Here is a 19,619-nt window from a genome sequence, read left to right on the forward strand (position 1 = left end):
GAAAGAAGAAAAAAAAAACTGAAAACAGGGCCAGGAGTTTGGCCTACTGGTAAAGTGCTTGCCTATAATACACAAAGATCCAAGCTGGAAGTGGTGCTATGGCTCAAGTGGTAGAGCACTAGTCTTGAGGAAAGCCCAAGGACAGTGCTCAGGCCCTGAGTTCAGTCCCCAGTTCTGGCAAAAACAAACAACAACAACTGCTGAAAGCAATGCTCTGAGTTCAAGCCCCACCACTGGCACACACACACACACACACACACACACACACACACACACACACACACACACGCAATCTCAGACTGATTTGGAAGAGTTGTGAAATCAAAATGAAGCTTTAAAAAAGTTAATGTAGGGCTGGGAGTTTGGCCTAGTGGTAGAGTGCTTGCCTAGCATGCATGAAGATCCAGGTTCAGTTTCTGCTACCACATACACAGAAAAAGCTGCAAGTGGTGCTGTGGCTCAAGTGGCAGAATGCTGGCCTTAAAAAAGCCCAAGGGAGGGCCAGAAGTTTGGCCTAGTGGTAGAGTGCTTGCCTAGCATGCACGAAGACCCGGGTTCAATTCCTTGGTACTACATACATAGAAAAAAGTTAGAAGTGGTGCTGAGGCTCAAGTGGTAGAGCTCTAGCCTTGAGAAAGTCCAAGGACAGTGCTCAGGCCCTGAGCTCAAGCCCAGGACTGGCAAAAAAAAAAAAGCCCAAGGGCAGTGCTCAGGCCCTGAGGTCAAGTCCCAGGACTGGTAAAAAAAAAAAAGTTAATGTAAGTCAGGCACAGTGGCTCATGCCTGTAATCCTAGCTACTCAGAAGGCTGAGATCTGAGGATCTCGGTTCAAAGCCAATCTGGGCACTAAAGTCCATCATATTTCAAATGTCATGTTCTACAGTCGAGTATTCAAGAAAAAAAATATAATCACTGGCACATAAACATAATTCAAATTAAGCTGAATCTTTGTATGTCATGTATATATATATATCAATCTATATATCAATATGTCTATAGAATATATATCCCATCATAAACCTGTATGTCTATATAGATACATTTATATGTCTAAATTCATGTCAGTGACCTGGAATATCTGAGTGCTCAGTCATTGCTCTTGTATTGTTTAGATCTACTATCCATACATCAGGGAGATCATACACCTTTTGTTCCTTTGATCTTGGCTTATCTCACTCAACATGATTTGTTCTAGTACCATCCACTTCCCAGTATAAAACATATTCTTTGAGAATTCATCTTTCTATCTTCCTTCCTTTCTTTCTTTCTTTCTTTCCTTTCTTTCTTTCTTCCTTCCTTCCTTTCTTTTTTTGTGGGTCATGGGGTTTGAACTCTGGGCCTGGGTGCTGTCCCAGAGCTCTTCAACTCAAGGCTGCCACCCTACCCCTGGGCCTGGATGTTGTCCCTGAGCTCCTCAGCTCCAGGCTACCACCCTACCCCTTGAGCCATAGCCCCACTTTCCTTTTCTTGAGATTAACTGGAGATAAGAGTACCTGGGTCTTTAATCCGCCAGCTGGCTTTGAACCACATTCCTCAGATCTCAACCTCTTGAGTAGCTAGGATTATAGACAAGAGCTACTGCTGCTTGGCTCCAAACTCATTTTTCTTTGCTCCTCTCCAAGTGTTCATTGACAAGTTTTAGTTTTGTTTTGTTTTGTTTTGTTGGCCAGTCCTGGTCTTGAGCTCAGGGCCTGAGCACTGTCCTTGGACTTTCTCAAGGCTAGAAGCTCTATCACTTGCGCCTCAGCACCATTTCTGGCTTTCTTCTATGTATATGGTACCAAGGAATCAAACCCAGGTCTTCGTGAATGCTAAGCAAGCATTTTACCACCAGACCAAACTCCCAGCCACAAGTTAGTTTTTATCATTCCCACCCTAGGATTCCCAAGGTTACCTGGCTGTCGGTGACTCTCTGCTGCCATCCTGTGGCTTCTCTAAGCACCAGCATCCTCCTTCCCAGCTTTTTCATACTCCTCCCTCACCAGGTCTCCTATGGTCCTTGGACAGTAGAAAGGTTTAAATGAAGTTACAGGATCATCCTGTCTCCCTCTTGAGAGTTAGAAGCAAATGGACAGCCTCCAAAGGAGATTGTGAGATTAAGTCCACAGGATGGTGTTGAGCTGGGCTTGAGCCCCTGGAATGAGAGGATTGCATTGTCCTGCTATGTCCTTTTCTCCCTTCTTCACCTAGGATCGCTGGTTCTGGCGCCTACGCAATAACCGGGTTCAGGAGGGCTACCCCATGCAGATTGAGCAGTTCTGGAAAGGCCTGCCTGCCCGAATAGATGCAGCATATGAGAGGGCTGATGGAAGATTTGTCTTCTTCAAAGGTAATGGGCATGTAATGTGAGACAGTTCCCTGTCCATCCAATCTAAACTGGAGGAGTTGGGGTGGCCCAAGGGCCCTTCTCGCCTAACAGAAAGGCACAGGGTTGGCTGATGTTGTCCAGAGAGGAGAGAAGAAACAGTCCTGGGGTTGAGCATAGGACTGGACAGTATGGTGCACATAGCCCAGGATCTGTGCTTAGCATTGGGCTTCCTACCATAAAATCTGCTAAGGCCATGGGGTCAAGTGGACTGACATTCTGACTCTACGAACAAAGATGGCATCAGGTTTCCCTACTGCAGATGAATGGATACAAAAAATGTGATATATATATATATATATATATATATATATATGGAATTCTACCTAGCCAACAGACAAGATAAAATAATGGCATTCAGGACTGGGAGTTTGGCCTAGTGGTAGAGTGCTTGCCTAGCATGCACGAAGACCCGGGTTCAATTCTTCAGTACCACATACATAGAAAAAAGCCGGAAGTGGTGCTGAGGCTCAAGTGGTAGAGCTCTAGCCTTGAGAAAGTCCAAGGACAGTGCTCAAGCCCTGAGCTCAAGCCCAGGACTGGCAAAAAATAAATAATAATAATAATAATAATAATAATAATAATGGCATTCGCTAAGAAATGGATGAATCTAGAGCAAATCATGTTGAGTGAGATAAGACAAGCCCAAAGGAACAAAAGGCACATGGAATCCATAATATGTGGCTGTTAGATCCAAACAATACAAGAGCGAGGACTCAATATTTGTATACTCAATGTTATGGATATGGTATTGGAAAAATAAATATAACTGAATAGACATAAAAATGTATGACTCTATAGACATAATGTTTTATTACATAGATCAATATGTGTCTATGACATACAAACCCTCAACTTAATTTTAATTATGTTCTAAGTGCCAATGATTGTATATAGCGATTCCCTTCTTGAATACTTGTTAAACATGTCATGTGAAATATGATATAAAAATCAATGTTAAGGCCGGGAGTTTGGCCTAGTGGTTAAAGTGCTTGCCTAGCATGCATGAAGACCCGGGTTCGATTCCTAGGTACCACATACATAGAAAAAAGCCGGAAGTGGAGCTGAGGCTCAAGTGGTAGAGCTCTAGCCTTGAGAAAGTCCAAGGACAGTGCTCAGGCCCTGAGCTCAAGCCCAGGACTGGCAAAAAAAAAAAAAATCAATGTTAATAGTCTTTAAAAAAAAAAAAATAGCATCAGGTAGTTTGGGAATCCTGATCCTGAGTATCTCTTGCCCACAGGTGACAAGTACTGGGTATTTAAGGAGGTCACAGTGGAACCTGGGTACCCCCACAGCCTGGGGGAGCTGGGCAGCTGCTTACCCCGGGAAGGCATCGACACAGCTCTGCGCTGGGAACCTGTGGGCAAGACCTACTTTTTCAAAGGCGAGCGGTACTGGCGCTACAGCGAGGAGCGGCGAGCCACAGACCCTGGCTACCCCAAGCCCATCACTGTGTGGAAGGGCATCCCACAGGCCCCCCAGGGGGCCTTCATCAGCAAAGAAGGATGTACGTAAGGGCCCAATGCGAGGGGGGAAGGGAACCGATTGTATATGGCTCCTGGATATACTCTCAGGATACCCAGTGTAAGAAATCCAGGCTGCTAGCTGACAGCTGTCCTGATGGTCCTTATTCATACTGCGAATGAACCAGCTGACCAGCTACCAAGTCACAAGTTTTCACCTGCAGGAATGACTCACAATTGAGATGTTTTTGTGGGCTGAGTTCATTCCTTTAGACAGTATTTCTCAAACAGTGGTTTTCTGGTGTTCTCTAAGGGCTCCTTGGTAGTCAGATCTGAAAAATAATGATAAAAAAGGGATTGCGAACAGGTTCTTATTTACAGGGCTTAAGGGCAGACAGCTGGAGATGAAGACTGGCAACAGTCATTCATAGTCTGTCTCCCTACCTGCCAGACTAAGGGCTTCTCTCAATAGGAGGGGTCAGATCTTGCTAGGTGCACAACAGGCATCCATAATTGTTGATCTAGTCAAAAGCAGCCTCTGGGACTAGAGTGTACCTTAGTGGAGAGCAAGCACAAAGCACAAGGCCCTCAGTTCCAAACCCAGGACTGCAAAAAACAAAAAAACAGACTCTAGAGCCAGGATGGGTAGATTCACACAGAGTATCCGCATCACCTCCTATGACTTTTAGAAAATCAGTTTTTTCAGTATCCTCTCTAAAATGGAGATCATAATGGCGTTTACCTTAATATAATGGCTTTGTGAGAATGCCTGTACATGTCTGTGCTATGTAAGTTTTAACTGCTGTCAGCAGCAGCAGCAGCAGCTTGTCTGAGAGAGATTAGGGTATAGCAGTGAACAAGATTTGCATAGTTCCCATAGTGTCAGTAAACAGCAGCAAAAAGCTAGTAGGCGAATAAAAACTGTAGACAGGAAATAGGCAGAGAATCCACATTAGAGACTGCTGTCAAGCTCACTACTTCTAAACCCAGTGGCTACAAGGGAGAGCAGTTGTTAGCTGGTTTGTGTACAGGATGTTCCTTTTTGAGGAGCCTCAGAGATAGGTGACATCAAGGACCATAACCAATGAAGTTCCCATTCCAGGTAAAAGCTAGCCAATGAGAGTCTGAGAGTTATTTTCCTATCTCTGGCTGGCTGGGCTGCTGAGGCTTTTGCTGAGGACCTAGGAATAGCAGGCTACCCAGGGAATGACTTGGCAGACCTGCCCAACTTTTCCTTCCAGCCTTTTCCATCCTCCCTACAAGGGCCCCACAGACCCTGCATCTGTGTTGCACTATGTGCCAAGTCAAAAATATTCTATAATTGGGCCGAGAATGTGGCTTAATGGTGGAGTGCTCGCCTAGCTTGCACAAATCCCTGGGTTCGATTCCTCGGTACCACATACACAGAAAAAGCCAGAAATGGCACTGTGGCTCAAGTGGCAGAGAGCTAGCCTTAAGCAAAAAGTGTCCAAGTACAGTGCCCAGGCCCTGAGTTTAAGCCCCATGACTGACCAAAAAAAAAAAAAACACCACCACCAACACCACCACAACCATCTGTCTGTGATTAACAGAATAAAATTTGCTCCCGTGGCTCAGGCACGATCTGGACTGAGGCCCTAGAGTAGAGAGCTGGCTTGTTCTGGCCCTCATGAGGCACTTGTGGGGCCTAAGATATCCCTAGATTGAGAACGGTCCTATCCAGGCAGCACAGATTGAACCATTTCCTAGGTCTATTTAAATCTCCTCAGTGATTTCCTACCACCTATGACCTGGTGGATCCCCTTCTCTGTGGCTGTGTTGTTGACTCCACAGGGCAGCCAAGCACCCCACTTCCACAGTTCCAACACTCCATTCCCTCTACCTCACTTGCCACCCATCCCCCATACTGCCACCGTACCCTATACCCCTTACTGGCCTCGAGCATGATACTGGGCTCTATTTCTGTAGATTACACCTACTTCTACAAGGGTCGGGACTACTGGAAATTTGACAACCAGAAACTGAGCGTAGAGCCAGGCTACCCACGCAACATCCTGCGTGATTGGATGGGCTGCAATCAGAAGGAGGTGGAGCGGCGCAAGGAGCGGCGGCTCCCTCAGGATGACGTGGACATCATGGTGACCATCAATGACATGCCAGGCTCTGTGAATGCCGTGGCGGTGGTCATCCCCTGCATCCTGTCTCTCTGCATCTTGGTGCTGGTCTACACTATCTTCCAGTTCAAGAACAAGGCAGGTCCTCAGCCTGTCACCTACTATAAGCGGCCAGTCCAGGAGTGGGTATGAGTAGCCCAGAGCCCTCTCTTTCTACTTGGTTCAGCCAGCCAGGCCCTTCCTCACCAGGGTCTGAGGGGCAGCTCTGGCCACTGCCCACTGGGGCCAGCAGGCCCCTAGGCCAGGATCGTACAGTTGAAGTGATGGGTGCATTGGTCTAGACTGAGAGTGGGTTAGGGAGTGATGGTGGCTGTGCCTCAGGGTGGGTGTCTGGCACCCACGTGCCAGCCTTCTGTCCTGGGTCCACTATCTCAAGGGAATAAGCCAGGCCCCATTAGGAGGCAGGGACCATACCAGGAAGAATCCCTATGGTCACTGGACCCTGTGGTATCCATGAGACACCACAGCTCTGGTCCTGGCTGGGACCCAGCACCCTCTGTGGCAAGCCAGCACAAGCTCACATCCCCCACCTGGGAGATGCCATAGTCCCAGTCACCTTCTGCCAACACCTGCTGGTCAGATGTCCCTCTACCTTCACTCCACTGTCCTCCAAGGCTATAGGTCCCCTGCTGTCAACATGGTGGGCAACAAGCCTGGGTCTCTCCTGCTGGTAAACAGCAGGTCCTTCAAGAACCCTGCTCTACTTGTCAAGTCTCCTCTGAGACCTAGGATTTAAGGTCACATGCCACAGGCAGGGCTGTGACCCACCTGGGTCTAAAAAGGACCCAGATGTCATATCGTGAATATTTACATGTCCTGTTACTACTGTTTAAAGTCCCATTTTTGCAAAGGCTGCTTAAGGCTTTAGATGAATTAGAGGTGATTGTCTTAGTGATGAGGCTTGGGCCGGCGTGGAGGCAGCCTTCCCCCAGGCTATAAGGACCAAGGTGCTGCTAAGGCCATGCTAGCATCCCAGAATTCGCTGGGGCCCCCTCGTGAGGCTCAAGAACTGGGGCAGGAACTGACCCTGTTTCTAGAGGCTGATCCAAGTCCGTGGCGGCCCTCCATGCCCCTCTCCATTAACCCTGTCCCCAGCCCTGCTCCTGCCTGTGGCTTGTGGCCTGACTAGTTAGGTGAAAGAGAGATGGCTCTAGAGATGACCACCAGTCTCGGCCTTGGAGTCAGGTGCAGCCTTCCGAAGTGCTCAATGCCCCCATCTCCAGCAACCCTGAGGCAACTCAATCTCTTAGCCCAGTAGCAGTGTTTATGCTATGATATTGGTTCTGGCAGTCTAGCTTACTGGGCCATTTTCCTGCATTTGTTCTTAGGAAAAGGGTACCCCAACTGGTAGCAGCCCCAAACGTAGGGGCCTCCCTTTTTTACCTTCTTGGGCCCACTCTTCACTTCTGGCAGGAGTCCTAGGGCCCAGCTTGACTTGCTCCAGTCTAGCAGAGACAGCCCCACTTTGTCACTGAAAAGCCCTAGGCAAGACCGAAGGGTACAGTGATGATCACTGGCTCTCTGCCAAAGCCAAAAAGCAGTGTCAGGCAGTCTTCAGGGTGCTGGCAGGGTCTCAGATGCCGCTCTTACCCTCTGAGCCTGCATGGGCCTTGTCCCTACCCTGTGGCCTCTGAACTATGGGTCGGCTTAGCCTGTAGCAAAGACAAGGGACTCCTGCTGCCCTGGGAACTGTCTTGAGCAAAATCTCTTGTCCCAGAGGCTCCCATGTGAGTTCCACTGTGTCCCCTGTCATCATCATTCTGTTTTTTCTCATTTTGGCCAAGGGCAGGCTCCCTGGGGCAGGCAGGGAACAACTGCAGAGATATTAGTGATACATAGGTTTGTACAGCGTTTTATACTTTGCAAAGCACTTTATTAGCTCACACCTGTCCACTCACATGGAACTCATGTAGGCCCCTGGGAGGCCAAGGGTAACTTTTGTCATGCCCTCAGATGAAGCACAGAGAGGTTATGTTACCTGCTTGGACCATCCAGTGGGCTGGCTAGATCGTATGTCCCATCTGCGGACACCTCTAGATCAGTGTCTCCTCTGTCCAGCTCTTCCTAGCCTCCCTCCCTGCCTCTTCCTAGGTCCCTCTCCACTCCTCAGGTTGGTGCTCTCACTTCTTGAAAGCTCTAGGCTCCCCAGGCTCCCCATTGGCTTCCTGGTACTACAAGGCCAGCTGAAAAAGAGCAGGAGATGGAGGCAGGCAGCCCAAGCTGCAGATGTGAGGGATGCAGGGCCAGGCCCAGAGTGGGCTCAGCCTAGAGGCTTCCAATCATGGATGCTCCTGCCTGTGGTCATCCGTTTGTCCATCGCCCCAGGTCAGGGCAGCGAGAGGGGCAAAGCACTGGGGGGCCCTAGAGCCCAGCCCCCTCCGCCTGGGGAACATCACATTTCCTGTCGGTCACATTTTAAACTGATCAGCCTTTGTATAATGTTTTTTAAATCATTTCTAAATAAAACAAAAATATACAGTGTGTCATTTCCCTGGGGTATGAGAACAAAGAACAAGTTCTAAGAGTAGGCTTAATTCAGGAGGAAGAGGGGTGCTTTGAGGTGCCTTGGTGTTGCCCCAGATGCATCATGTGCCACACCACTCAGACATCCTCTGAGGCGGAGCAGCCATGTTGGGTAAAGATGTCTCCAAGTCAATGCACTTGGCATCAGGACCTGGGCCGCGGGTAGCTCAGTTCTAGCAGTGAGGGTCAGACAGGCCAGGTGTTCAGCAGCCTCAGGGTCTTACCAGAAAGCCTGGCCAGGATCAGGCTCTGTACAGAGCGCAGACAGCTGGAGAGGGGTGGTGTTGAACACGAAGATCGGAGCTGCGTTTGGGTGCAGGCTAGCAATGCAAGTTCAGGGTTGTTCGAGTTTAGATGGAGCCAGTAAGCCTGAGGCAGCTCCACGACTTCTCCGAACTGTCTGCCTGTCTCCGGTCTAAGAAAGGGCGTGGGAGAGGAGACAAGGACTCTGCCAGGCTGGAGGAGCACAAGGACAGGGCGGCAGGCAGCTCACCTCCTCCAGGGCGGCCTGGTCAGTACCAGGAGGTGCAGACGATGAGGAAGCGCACGTCCTCCAGCGGCCCCCACGCGCCTGGCTCAGGCTGGGGCCCCGGCCTTGCTGGAGGAGAGGGCGGGGGCTGCGCCGGCTCGGGGGCGCCGTGGCCGCCGCTCAGTTGAGCGCCCATGGTCTGCAGGATGGGAAGACGGTCGGTTTTGCCTTAGCAACAGTCTAACCCGACACCAACCCGCCCAGCTCTCACCTCTGGGAGGCCTGCTGGTCAGCCTTCTACCACCGCAGACTAGGTAGAGCCGCGCGCTAACGTGTTGACGCCACCGCGCCGGCGGAAACCAGGGATTCCCAGCCCAGGGGTGGGGCCACAATGGCACTGACCAATCCCGCCCAAGTGTCCCGAAGCTCCGCCCACATACTTAGGACAGGCGCCCAGCTCCAAGCACTCCAAGCAGAAGACAACAATCACCTCATCCACCTTAGGTCACAAAGGACAAGGATGCAGAGGCCAGATGCCCAGCACTTGCCGGGTCTCCTCACTTGGGTGAGGAAGAAGTGGAAAAGCCCCATGCTGTGGTTCACTCCTGCAATAGTAGCTGCTCCGGAGTCTATGAGGATCACGGTTCAAAGCCATCTCAGGCAGAAAAGTCCGGGAGACACTTCTTTTTTGCCATTCCTGGGGCTTGAACACTTCCCCTGAGACTTCTGAAAGCTAGCTTCTTTTTGCTCACGGCTAGCACTCTGCCACTTGAGCCACAGCACCATTTCCGCCTTTTTCTGTATATGTGGTACCAAGGAATGGAACTCAGAGCTTCGTACTTGCTAGGCAAGCACTCTACCACTAGGCCGAACTCCCAACCCCCATGAGATACTTTTTATCTCCAATTAACCACCAAAAAACCGAAGTGCCACAGTGGTTCCAAATGGCAAAAGAGCTCAAAGACAGTGTCCAGGCCATGAGTTCAGGCTCTATGACCAACCTTCCTTCCCACCCCCATACTCCAAAAGTGAGATTAACCTTTTTTTTTTGCCAGTCCTGGGGCCTGGCACTGTTCTTGGACATTTCTTGCTCAAGGGTCTGCCTTTTTTGTATATGTGGTACCGAAGAATCGATCCCACGGGCTTTGTGCATGCTAGATGAGAACTCTACACTAGGCCACGCTACCGGCCGAAATTATCATCTTCTACAGAAAATCAGGACAGAAGTTGGGTGAAAAGTGTGAGAACTACTGTGAAAGGTGCTTCTTCTTCTGGCTCTGGAAGTCTCATCTGATGAGGGCGAGGGCTGTGGGTGACCACCCCACATAGCTTTCCCAGGACCATGGAACAGTTGGGGGTTGGGGAAGAGTTTGCACAAGGCTAAGGCCCACAAACAAAATACCTCGAATGCTGAGAGGCATGTAATGCCTTTTAATGGGGTGGTACAGGACAACAGAACCCTCGTCTAGGAGCCACAGGGACTGACAAGCAAGTATGACATGACATATTTCTGAGAAACAAGATTCAAGCGATGGCCCGCCCAGGTGATTGACTTCTCTGTCACACCTCCCTGCCAGCATCTGGTACAGACTAGCCAAGGCAAGAATAGAGAGCCGAAGTCCAGATGGAGGAGCTGGCAGAACAGCATAAAAGGTGACTCATGTGAGGCTGCAGAGAGAAAAAAGGCTCTGTCAGTACATGTTTCAAAGGGTGCAACTTGCCCCACCCCTAGACTTTTGTTCTAGTACAGCCCAGAAGGCTGCACTCTCAGCCCCACCTGTTCCTGTTCAGATTCCAGGTATGACTGACTACAACCTATGCCATAGTCCAGTCCAGAATTCAGTACTTAAAGAGTAAAAAGACTTCTTTGTGCAGGGTGTGGTGGCTCAAACTGGTAATGCTAGGTGCTCAGGATGCAGAAGTCCAGAGGACCTCAGTTCAAAGCCAGCCTACATGAAACGTTCTCAAGATGCCATCTCTCAATTGATACAAGCCAGAAAGCTCAGCTACTTGGGAAGTATAAACAGGAGGCCAGCTTGTATGTGTGCATGTATATTTCTGAAACCCTATTTGAACAGTTTTATAAAGCAAAAAGGTCTGGGAGAATGCTTAAGCAGTAAAGTGCCTGCCTGGTAAGTGCAAAATCATGAGTTAAAATCTCAGTAAGCCCCTAAAGAAAGTAATTTTGTGCACTTGGGCCAACTTATTTAATAGTTAATTCATAAACTAGAGCTTCAGCTGTGTGCTGGTGATTCACACCTGTAATCTTAGCTACTCACGAAACTGAAATCAGAGATGGAGGTTCAAAGCCAGACTGGGCAGAAAATTCCAAGAGGCTCCATTTAATCAGCAAAAAGCTCAGAAATGGGTGTGGATTGAGTGGTAGAACACCAACCTTAAGTAAAAGCCAAGCAAGAGTTAAAGGACTTGAGCTCAAGCCTTAGTACTGGTAACGCAGGTATGTGCACAGGTACAAGACACACAACCTTAGAACACTGGTAAAACAGAGCAAGGAAGCTCAGGGAAAATGACATGCCCATACTACAAGTCCTTCAGTGACCAGACTAGGGCCAAACCTTTGGCCTCCTTTTCCAGAACTCCCCTTTAAAAATGTTAACTAAACACAAAAGACCACAAATACAAGGCTAGAAAATACTCCTTTTTTTTTTTTTTTTTTTGGCCAGTCCTGGGCTTGGGCTCAGGGCCTAAGCACTGTTCTTGGACTTTCTCAAGGCATAGCACTCTACCACTTGAGCCTCAGCACCACTTCCAGCTTTTTTTTCCTATGTATGTGGTACCAAGGAATCGAACCAGGTCTTCCTGCATGCTAGGCAAGCACTATACCACTAGGCCAAACTCCCGACCCCTAGAAGATATTCTTAATGTAGTTGATAATCATGATCTTAACTCTGAGTAATATACTCCTTAGTAAAGTACAGTATTTTATTACAGTTTTAGGAGGCATTGGGTTTTGGAAACTTAAGGTGTTTTTGTTCTTTAAACAATTACGACACTTCAGAATCTCTATGGCTAGGAATCCATTTATGTTTTTTTGTTTTGCCAGTCCTGGGGCTTGAACTCAGGGTTTGAGCACTGTCCTTGGGTTTTTTTCCTCAAGGCTAGTGCTCTGCCACTTGAGCCACAGCACCACGTCCAGCTTTTTCTGTGTATGTGGAACCAAGGATTCAAACCCAGGGCTTTGTGCATGCTAGGCAAGCACTCTACCACTAGTCCACGCTCTTGGCCCCCGTATATGTTTTTATTTTGTTTTGTGGGTCATGGGGCTTGAACTCTGGGTTTGGGCACTGTCCCTGAACTCTTTGGCTCAAGGCTACCTCCTTACCCTTGAGCCAAGCCCCATTTTCCATTCTCTACAGGTTAATTTGAGATAAGAATCTCAGGTGATTTTGTACCCAGGCTGGCTTTGAACCTTGATCTTCACATCTCAGCCTCCTGAGTAGCTAGGATTACAGGTATGAACCACCTCGCCCAGCCTCCTTGGATTTTTTTCTCAAGGCTACAGCTCTACCACTTGAGCCACAGCACCACTTCCGGCTTTTTCTGTGTACGTGGTACCAAGGACTCGAACCCAGGGCTTTGTGCATGCTAGGCAAGCATTCTACCACTAGGCACGCTCTTGGCCCCCATTTATGTTTTTTTGTTTTGTTTTGTGGGTCATAGGGCTTGAACTCTGGGCTTGGGCATTGTCCCTGAGCTCTTCAGCTCAAGGATAGGGCAGTAGTCGCATGAGCCACTGCGCCCAGTTCCCATTTATGTTTTTAACTCAGAAAATTCCAAATTGTAATTCTGTTGCAGTATCCACCTCAAAACATTCAAGAGCACCCTTAGGTAAGGAACTAGCTGAATGTAAGTAGTCTCCCCATTTCCCCAGCCAACAGTTCATTTCTGCCTGATATAGACATAAACTGTAAAACATGGTCAACAATCAAATAAGATCTAGCATAGGAAAAGTCTACCTACAGAACTGAATGTTTCAAGATGACGATGAGCAGACACTTAAGAAATGTTTGCTCACTTTATCCTATCACTATCTAGCAGCTTCAAGCTGGGCTACATCTTCTTCCCCTACCTGCAAAGGCAAAATGAGCCCCTACAATGGCCCCAGATACCTGTCAATGAGGGAATCCCTCATGCGGGTGGCAATGGCGCTTGGCTGGGCTTCATTCAGCTTGAAGACGCTCTCAATCACGGACAGCTCTGTGCTGGTTGTGTCCAGGCCGCAGAAGGCACACCAATCATTCACTACCATCCCAGCAGCAATCACGTCACTCCCCCGGTTCACGGTGCCTGCCTGCCAAAGGATGAACTCAACCTGGTGCGTGGCACCCCCAGCCAAATTCTTGCCTCCCAATTGGCCTATGGCTCCAATCCCAAAGTAAAACAGATAAAAATGGCCCACATTCTCAAACACAGGGCAAACGGATCTGCCTCAGCAGGAGATGGGGTTCAGAGAGTAGGAATGCGGGGGGGAGGGAAACGGGTACCAAGACATGTGAAAGGGTATCAATGTATGTGAATTAATGCACCTTCTATCTGGCAAATATCATGTAACCCTTTTACTAATTACAATAAAAAAAAAAATAAGAAAAAAAAAACAGAGAGTAGGAATGCTTACCACAAGAGGGACCTGAAGAAGAGAGGATAGCTCATCCTGATCTTCAATTGAAGTTTTGGGGTGTACCAGTCCTCCTTGATTGCTGAAGATACAGTAGCTTCCTACTAACACCTGGTCAGCAACTGTCTGTCTGAAGACTTCTACCTTGAGCACATCAGCCAGAATTTCTTCTGTCTCCTATTGACCAAAGGTATCATGGTCAGAGCCTAAAACACTTAAGAGAGGCTCTGCAAACCAGTACTACTCAGAGCTTAGCTTCTGAGCCCTTATTTTTCCACTACATATCTGCATATGGAAGCTTCCCTCAGACCCAGGATACAGTTTACAGTAGCCAGCTATGAAGCCTCTATCATCTAGGCATGCCCAGAACATATAGAGGCTGGCCTTTTTTCTTCTACTCTATATTCCACACCCACTCCAATTCAACTGTTAATCATCTATACTAGATGAGCCAATCACCCTAATCCTAACAGATTAATATCTATCCCATCTTCTGATTACTGACCATACTACTTCTACAAGTATGTGAAGTTAAGACAGTCAAACGAGAAAAAGAAACCACAAATGGACCCCTAATACTAGCCTCAGGGAAAGACCCAGTGGCTAACTACTAATAAGGCTGGTTGTGTGACTCTTGGGCCACGATGGGCCTACTCACCCTGTCCAGGTCTGGGTGAACCAAGGCCACGTAGTCATTGCAGGCAGTAACATTGCCCAGAGCTGAGAACCTCTCCTCCACCCGTCGGATCTGCACTGAGTCTGGCAGGCAGTTGCGAATGTGCTGCAGTTCTTGGTCAGTGGTATTGTTAGGCACCAGGAGCCCATGCCTGTTCCCTGGAGAGACCCAAATTGAAAGGTGGGGCAAAGACAAACCATGAACATAAAAGTTGCTTTCTGGGATATAAGGGCCACCCTTATAAGGATACCACCACCCAGCCCAGCCCAGCCCAGCCCATCTGGCTTTCCCATGAAAGCTTTACAGATCCCAGCCCTCCAATTCAAAGCAAGAGAACCAAGGACTCCCTGGAAAAGCCTCAGTGGCCCAGCAATCTATCCCAATAAGCCTTGTTCCTTCCACTTCATCAACTAGGGGTGGCAGTGAGGGGAATTGAAGCAGAACTAACAGAAAGGTTGTTGGCATTATAATTGTATCTTTCTACTTAAAAATCATCCAGCTAGGAGGGCCTGGAGTGTGGCCTAGTGGTAGTGTGCTCGCCTAGCACACACATAGCCCTGGGTTTAATTCCTTAGAACCACATACTCAAAGCTAAACATGGCGCTGTGGCTCAAGTAGCAGAGGGCTAGCCTTGAGCAAAAAGTGTCCAAGGACAGTGCCCAGGTCATGAATTCAAACCCCAGGACTAGCAAAAAAAAAAAAAAAAAAAGTGTGTGTGTGTGTGTATGTAGCTAGCAGTATACACTTGCCCTTTTAAAGACCGTCAATACCAAGTGATGGCAATAGATGAGGAAGTGGTGAGATGCTCATGTGCTATATGGTCTTATCAGTGTAAATTGGCCAGCCACTGCAGATAATTATCTGGCCTCCAGATCTTCTACAGTGAACAGCCACTGACTAAGTCATCCCAGCTGCTACTATTATATGTCTAATGGAAGTATGAACATATGTCCATATTTACACAGCATCAATATTCTTAACAAACCAAATGGAAAACTGTCCAAATGTCTATTGTCATTAAAGACTATTCTACACAAAAAAATTATCTGCTGGGGCCGGGAGTTTGGCCTAGTGGTAGAGTGCTTGCCTACCATGCACGAAGACCGGGGTTCAATTCCTCAGTACCCCACATACATAGCAAAAAGCTGGAAGTGGTGCTGAGGCTCAAGTGGTAGAATGCTAGCCTTGAGAAAGTCCAAGGACAGGGTTCATGCCCTGAGCTCAAGCCCAGGACTGGCAAAAAAAAAAAAAAAATTATCTGCATTATATAATAATATGTGACAATTAAACCTCAACTTATCCGTTTAGGCTACAACTCTAAACCTGTGAAAGGAACAGGCTAAAATATGCCTTATGTTAGAATTTGCTTCCAGTCCTCTGAATATGGTTAGAGATTAAGATGTTTTGATCAGAGTATTTTTTTTTTTTTTTTTGCCAGTCCTGGGCTTGAGCTCAGGGCCTGAGCACTGTCCTTGGACTTTCTCAAGGCTAGAGCTCTACCACTTGAGCCTCAGCACCACTTCTGGCTTTTTTCTGTGTATGTGGTACCGAGGAATCGAACCCAGGTCTTCATGCATGCTAGGCAAGCACTTTAACCACTAGGCCAAACTCCCAGCCCCTTGATCAGAGTATTTTTAATGAATCAGAAAATACATGAGGCTACCATGAATTAAAGAAAAAAAAAAAACAAAAATTAAAACGGGTGCTGGTGGCTTACGCTTGTATTCCTCAACTCCTCAGGAGGATGAGATCTGAGGATGATGAGGTAATGCCAACCTGGGCAGGATAGTCTGTGAGACTCTTACCTCCAATAAATCATCCCCCAAGGGGCCGGGACTTTGGCCTAGTGGTAGAGTGCTTGTCTAGCATGCACGAAGACCTGGGTTCGATTCCTCGGTACCACATACGTGGCAATAAAGCCAGAAGTGGTGCTGTGGCTCAAGTGTTAGAACTCTAGCCTTGAGAAAATCCAGGGACAGTGCTCAGGCCCTGAGCCCAAGCCCAGGGCTGGCAGAAAAAAAAAAAAAAAAAATCATCCCCCAAAAGCCAGAAGTGGAGCTGTAGAGTGCTACTGGGTTGGTTGGTTTGTGGGGAACAGGGAGTGAGGAAAGAAAAGAGGGGAAAAATAAGTTCGGGGCAGTACCAGGCCCTGAGTTCAAACCCAAACAACCCCCCCCCCAAAAAAAGTGGAAAAAAATCTGTATGATCCCAAATAATATGGAAAATTAAGAAACGGGGTGTGTGTAGGGGCCGGGACTTTGGCCTAGTGGTAGAGTGCTTGCCTAGCATGCACGATGACCCAGTTTTGATTCCTCCCCGTACCACATACATAGAAAAAAGTAGGAAGTGGTGCTGAGGCTCAAGTGGTAGAGCTCTAGCCTTAAGAAAGTCCAAGGACAGTGCTCAGGTCCTGAGCTCAAGCCCAGGACTGGCAAAAAAAAAAAAAAAAAGGAAACGGGGTGTGGCGGTCATGATACACAAATTAAAGGACCCAAAGCCAGAATCAACAGCGCTTGAAGAGGTTAGGAAGTAGGGATGCCTCTCAGAGATGTGGTAAACTGAATCGAAGACTTAAATGTAGCTGAACAGGATGACCCCGAATCTTAATCCCTCATTTTACAGATGCAGAAACAAACGCACAGAAGAAGGAAGCAACCTGAACATAGGGAGAAGAGATGCGAATCCGCCTCCACCCACGGTGTGGAATTTGGTGTGTCTCAGCTTCCTCAACAGCCAAATTAGCTGGACTCCCATCTCCCAGGGGCAGTATAAAAGAGGAATACGGTCAAGAATGAATGCACTTATTTCACGGTTACTCCCGAGCTGAGCGAGCGACCTTTGCCAGGGAGGTTGCCACAGAGACTCCACAGTCAACGGGAGGCAAAAAAGGAAAGCCTGGGAATCCCCGGTCACGCCGCGTCCTTTCCAGGAGTGTGCCTAATGGTTAGGGAGTGATGTGCGGCAGTCGCCCTCGAAGTCCTCCGTCGGCCTTACCCACACACATGCGCCCGATGATGCGGCAGCCCGCGATGGACGCGTGCACCACGGGGACGGTATCGGCGAGCTCGCCCTCGAACACACTGTAGGGACATGGACTCGGTGGTCACTGGCTGGGAGCCGACCCCTCCCGACACCCGGCCTCCCTCCCCGCTTCCACTCGCCACACCTGTAGAAGTTCTCCGATCCTCCGATAGCCACGAGGCAGTAGCTGTTGGTGAGCTTGGCAAAGCATCCGATCTCACAGTTGTTCTCGAACGATGCTCGGACTGCCATCTGGGAGGCCTAGGGGCTGCGCGACCAGGACTTGGGGGAGGACGGATTCTCACCAGGACGCCGGGCTCGCCGGGCTCCCGGGCCTCCGCCTCGCAGGCCCCGCCCCTCCAGGTCCTCGCACACCTCGGGTCCCGTCTACTTTCCCTCCAGGCTTTCCGGTCCTCGATCCTCCCGCCCCTACCACTCCCGCAACCTCGTGTCCCGGAACTGGCCCTCGCGACCACCCTCACCTGCTCGCCAGGGGACTTCAACTTCCTCGCGCCGCAACTACTACTCGTCCCCCCTCTCACCCCCAAACTGATTTCCGTTTCCGCCGCGGTCCACAGGGACTTCCGGAAGAGCCTGGCGAATTTAAGTAGAGGCCATTCTAGCTCCACCTTCTGGGAGGACTCTATGGTTGCCTAGGCTCGGCCGCCGCCCCGCCTGGCCACGCCCCGCCCGGCCCCGCCCCCCCGCTCCCGCCCGGCCCCGGCCCGGCCCCGCCCCGGCCCGCCCCCAGCACCCTGGCTGGCGGGGATTTGTTCGCTCATTCATTCGTGGAGGAGCTTTGTAACTGGGAGGAGTAATCCTGCCACACCGGTGGCTGGTCAGATCCTGCTAAGGCCAGAGGGACAGAAGGAGCCTAGCACGACTCGAACGGGATCAGGAACTGGTGTGGAGCGACCAGATTGAGAACAAATCCACTCGGTCATGAAAACAGAAGAAGGGCTGAGGATTGAGATTTGGGGCTGATGCTTGAGACTCACAAGACCAGGAGAGGCAAAGGAAAACAGGCCGAAGAAGGTATTGGAGAGAGGAAGGATGGATGAAGCAGGATCCTAGGATCCCCCTTAGAGGGAAAGGGGTCCAGAGTGGGTAGGAAATGACTGGCTTCCCAGCCCTCCACAGTGTGCTTCACCACGCATGCTCTATCAGTCACCCTCTGTCGTCTGTCCCCCATAGTGTTGCCATGGTCACTCTGCTCTCAAGGATGGAGTGCATGTGGCCTCCCTTTCGCAGAATACACAAACTCTTCAGGGTGTCTCTGAATGGCACAGAGGGCTTGGAACCCCTTACCTCAATCCTGGCTGGAAGCCATGCATTCTCCTTCAAGGGACCTACTGCAGTCAGCTTGATAATGTCCTTCCCCACCAAATCTACAAGATACATCAGGCTGCTACTGGGTCTAGCCATATCTGCCTTTATTGATTTGTATTATGTATATGGTGTCAGAAAGGTGGTCAGGAAAAGAAGCCCACAACCCGAGGCAGCATGTGCTTCAAGAGACACTCAGCAGTGATGTGTGTGTGTGTGTGTGTGTGTGTGTCTATGTGCTGTATTTGACCCCACCCCTAAGTTTACCCACTCTCCACGAAGAACTCTTCTTATCACCATTTGTTAAAAACTTCTATAATTTTTCCAGGCTTGGTTTAAAGGCTTTCTCCTGTAAGCACCTTCCTGACCATTCCACCATCTCTATGACCTCTGCCCCTCTGCCCTTTGCCTTTCACTTGATTCAGCTCTGTCTTATTCTCAAGTGGTTTATGAATTCAATCCCAGGATCTGAGTCTGACTTCTCTGTAGGTCCTATGGCTTGTCTAGGGCAGGACTGAGAATACAGCTTAGTTGTAAGCAGATAGGTGTGTGTGTGTGTGTCTGTGTGTGTGTGTGTGTTGGGTTGCATGCATATTTATGGTTTATGAATCCTAGAGGAGTCTGTAGTGTGCACTGAATACCTGCACTTCTGTACTCATTTAGCCAGATGACCTTTCTCAGTTACCTGCAGTTCTGAGTATTTGGGTTACTCACCTAGGCTTGGGTAGACCTACTATGAGTGTACAATTGATGCTGTGGACCCTGTCCGTGCTATGTGTTATATCTGAGTCAGCGCATTATACTCATAGTTGGGAGTGTCACTGTAGTATTTGTAGTTTGTATACATAGGGACACATGAATTGCTAATATCTTTTTCATATCTATGTAATCTTCAGAGCTAGGGACACAGTCTGACAGATCTCTACCATTTTTTCCTGGACCTGCCACTCTGTAAACCATCCAATTTCTCTGGGCCTCAGTTTCTAC

At 48.9% G+C, this 19,619-nt stretch overlaps 3 protein-coding genes across 3 annotated transcripts in view; 1 reads left to right on the top strand and 2 right to left on the bottom strand.

The window, feature by feature from the left end:
• The window catches only part of Mmp24 (matrix metallopeptidase 24), a 46,546-nt gene extending 39,163 nt beyond the window's left edge, over positions 1-7,383 (top strand). Inside the window, exons 7-9 of the mRNA XM_090352226.1 lie at positions 2,191-2,329; positions 3,606-3,872; positions 5,776-7,383. Of these exons, the coding sequence (XP_090208352.1) occupies positions 2,191-2,329; positions 3,606-3,872; positions 5,776-6,113 (744 nt within the window). The 3' untranslated portion in view covers positions 6,114-7,383. The remainder of the gene's footprint in view (positions 1-2,190; positions 2,330-3,605; positions 3,873-5,775) is intronic.
• A 449-nt stretch (positions 7,384-7,832) lies between these two features.
• Mmp24os (MMP24 opposite strand) lies at positions 7,833-9,413 on the bottom strand. The gene is made up of 2 exons (XM_090352227.1): positions 9,245-9,413; positions 7,833-9,172 (listed from the first exon to the last, which is right to left on the bottom strand). Exon 2 carries the CDS (start codon positions 9,167-9,169, stop codon positions 9,017-9,019), a length of 153 nt encoding a protein of 50 aa, XP_090208353.1. The 5' UTR covers positions 9,170-9,172; positions 9,245-9,413; the 3' UTR covers positions 7,833-9,016.
• Positions 9,414-10,381: 968 nt separating this feature from the next.
• Eif6 (eukaryotic translation initiation factor 6) lies at positions 10,382-17,558 on the bottom strand. Its single transcript, XM_090352228.1, has 6 exons — positions 17,452-17,558; positions 17,280-17,365; positions 14,268-14,443; positions 13,610-13,786; positions 13,104-13,285; positions 10,382-10,641 (listed from the first exon to the last, which is right to left on the bottom strand). The coding sequence occupies exons 1-6, from the start codon at positions 17,556-17,558 to the stop codon at positions 10,632-10,634; spliced, it is 738 nt and encodes a 245-aa protein (XP_090208354.1). The 3' UTR covers positions 10,382-10,631.
• Positions 17,559-19,619: the final 2,061 nt, after the last annotated feature.

Source organism: Megascapheus bottae, chromosome 18, assembly GCF_031878675.1.
Source record: "Megascapheus bottae isolate mThoBot1 chromosome 18, mThoBot2.hap1, whole genome shotgun sequence".
NCBI classification, from domain to species: domain Eukaryota; kingdom Metazoa; phylum Chordata; class Mammalia; order Rodentia; family Geomyidae; genus Megascapheus; species Megascapheus bottae.

Coding starts and splice junctions, on each gene's coding strand:
- Mmp24os (XM_090352227.1), bottom strand. CDS start 9,169: ATGGGCGCTCAACTGAGCGGCGGCCACGGCGCCCCCGAGCCGGCGCAG.
- Eif6 (XM_090352228.1), bottom strand. CDS start 17,558: ATGGCAGTCCGAGCATCGTTCGAGAACAACTGTGAGATCGGATGCTTT. Junction 17,366..17,451: donor GGATCGGAGAACTTCTACAG/GTGTGGCGAGTG, acceptor ATGTCCCTACAG/TGTGTTCGAGGGCGAGCTCG. Junction 14,444..17,279: donor CATCGGGCGCATGTGTGTGG/GTAAGGCCGACG, acceptor GGGTCTCTCCAG/GGAACAGGCATGGGCTCCTG.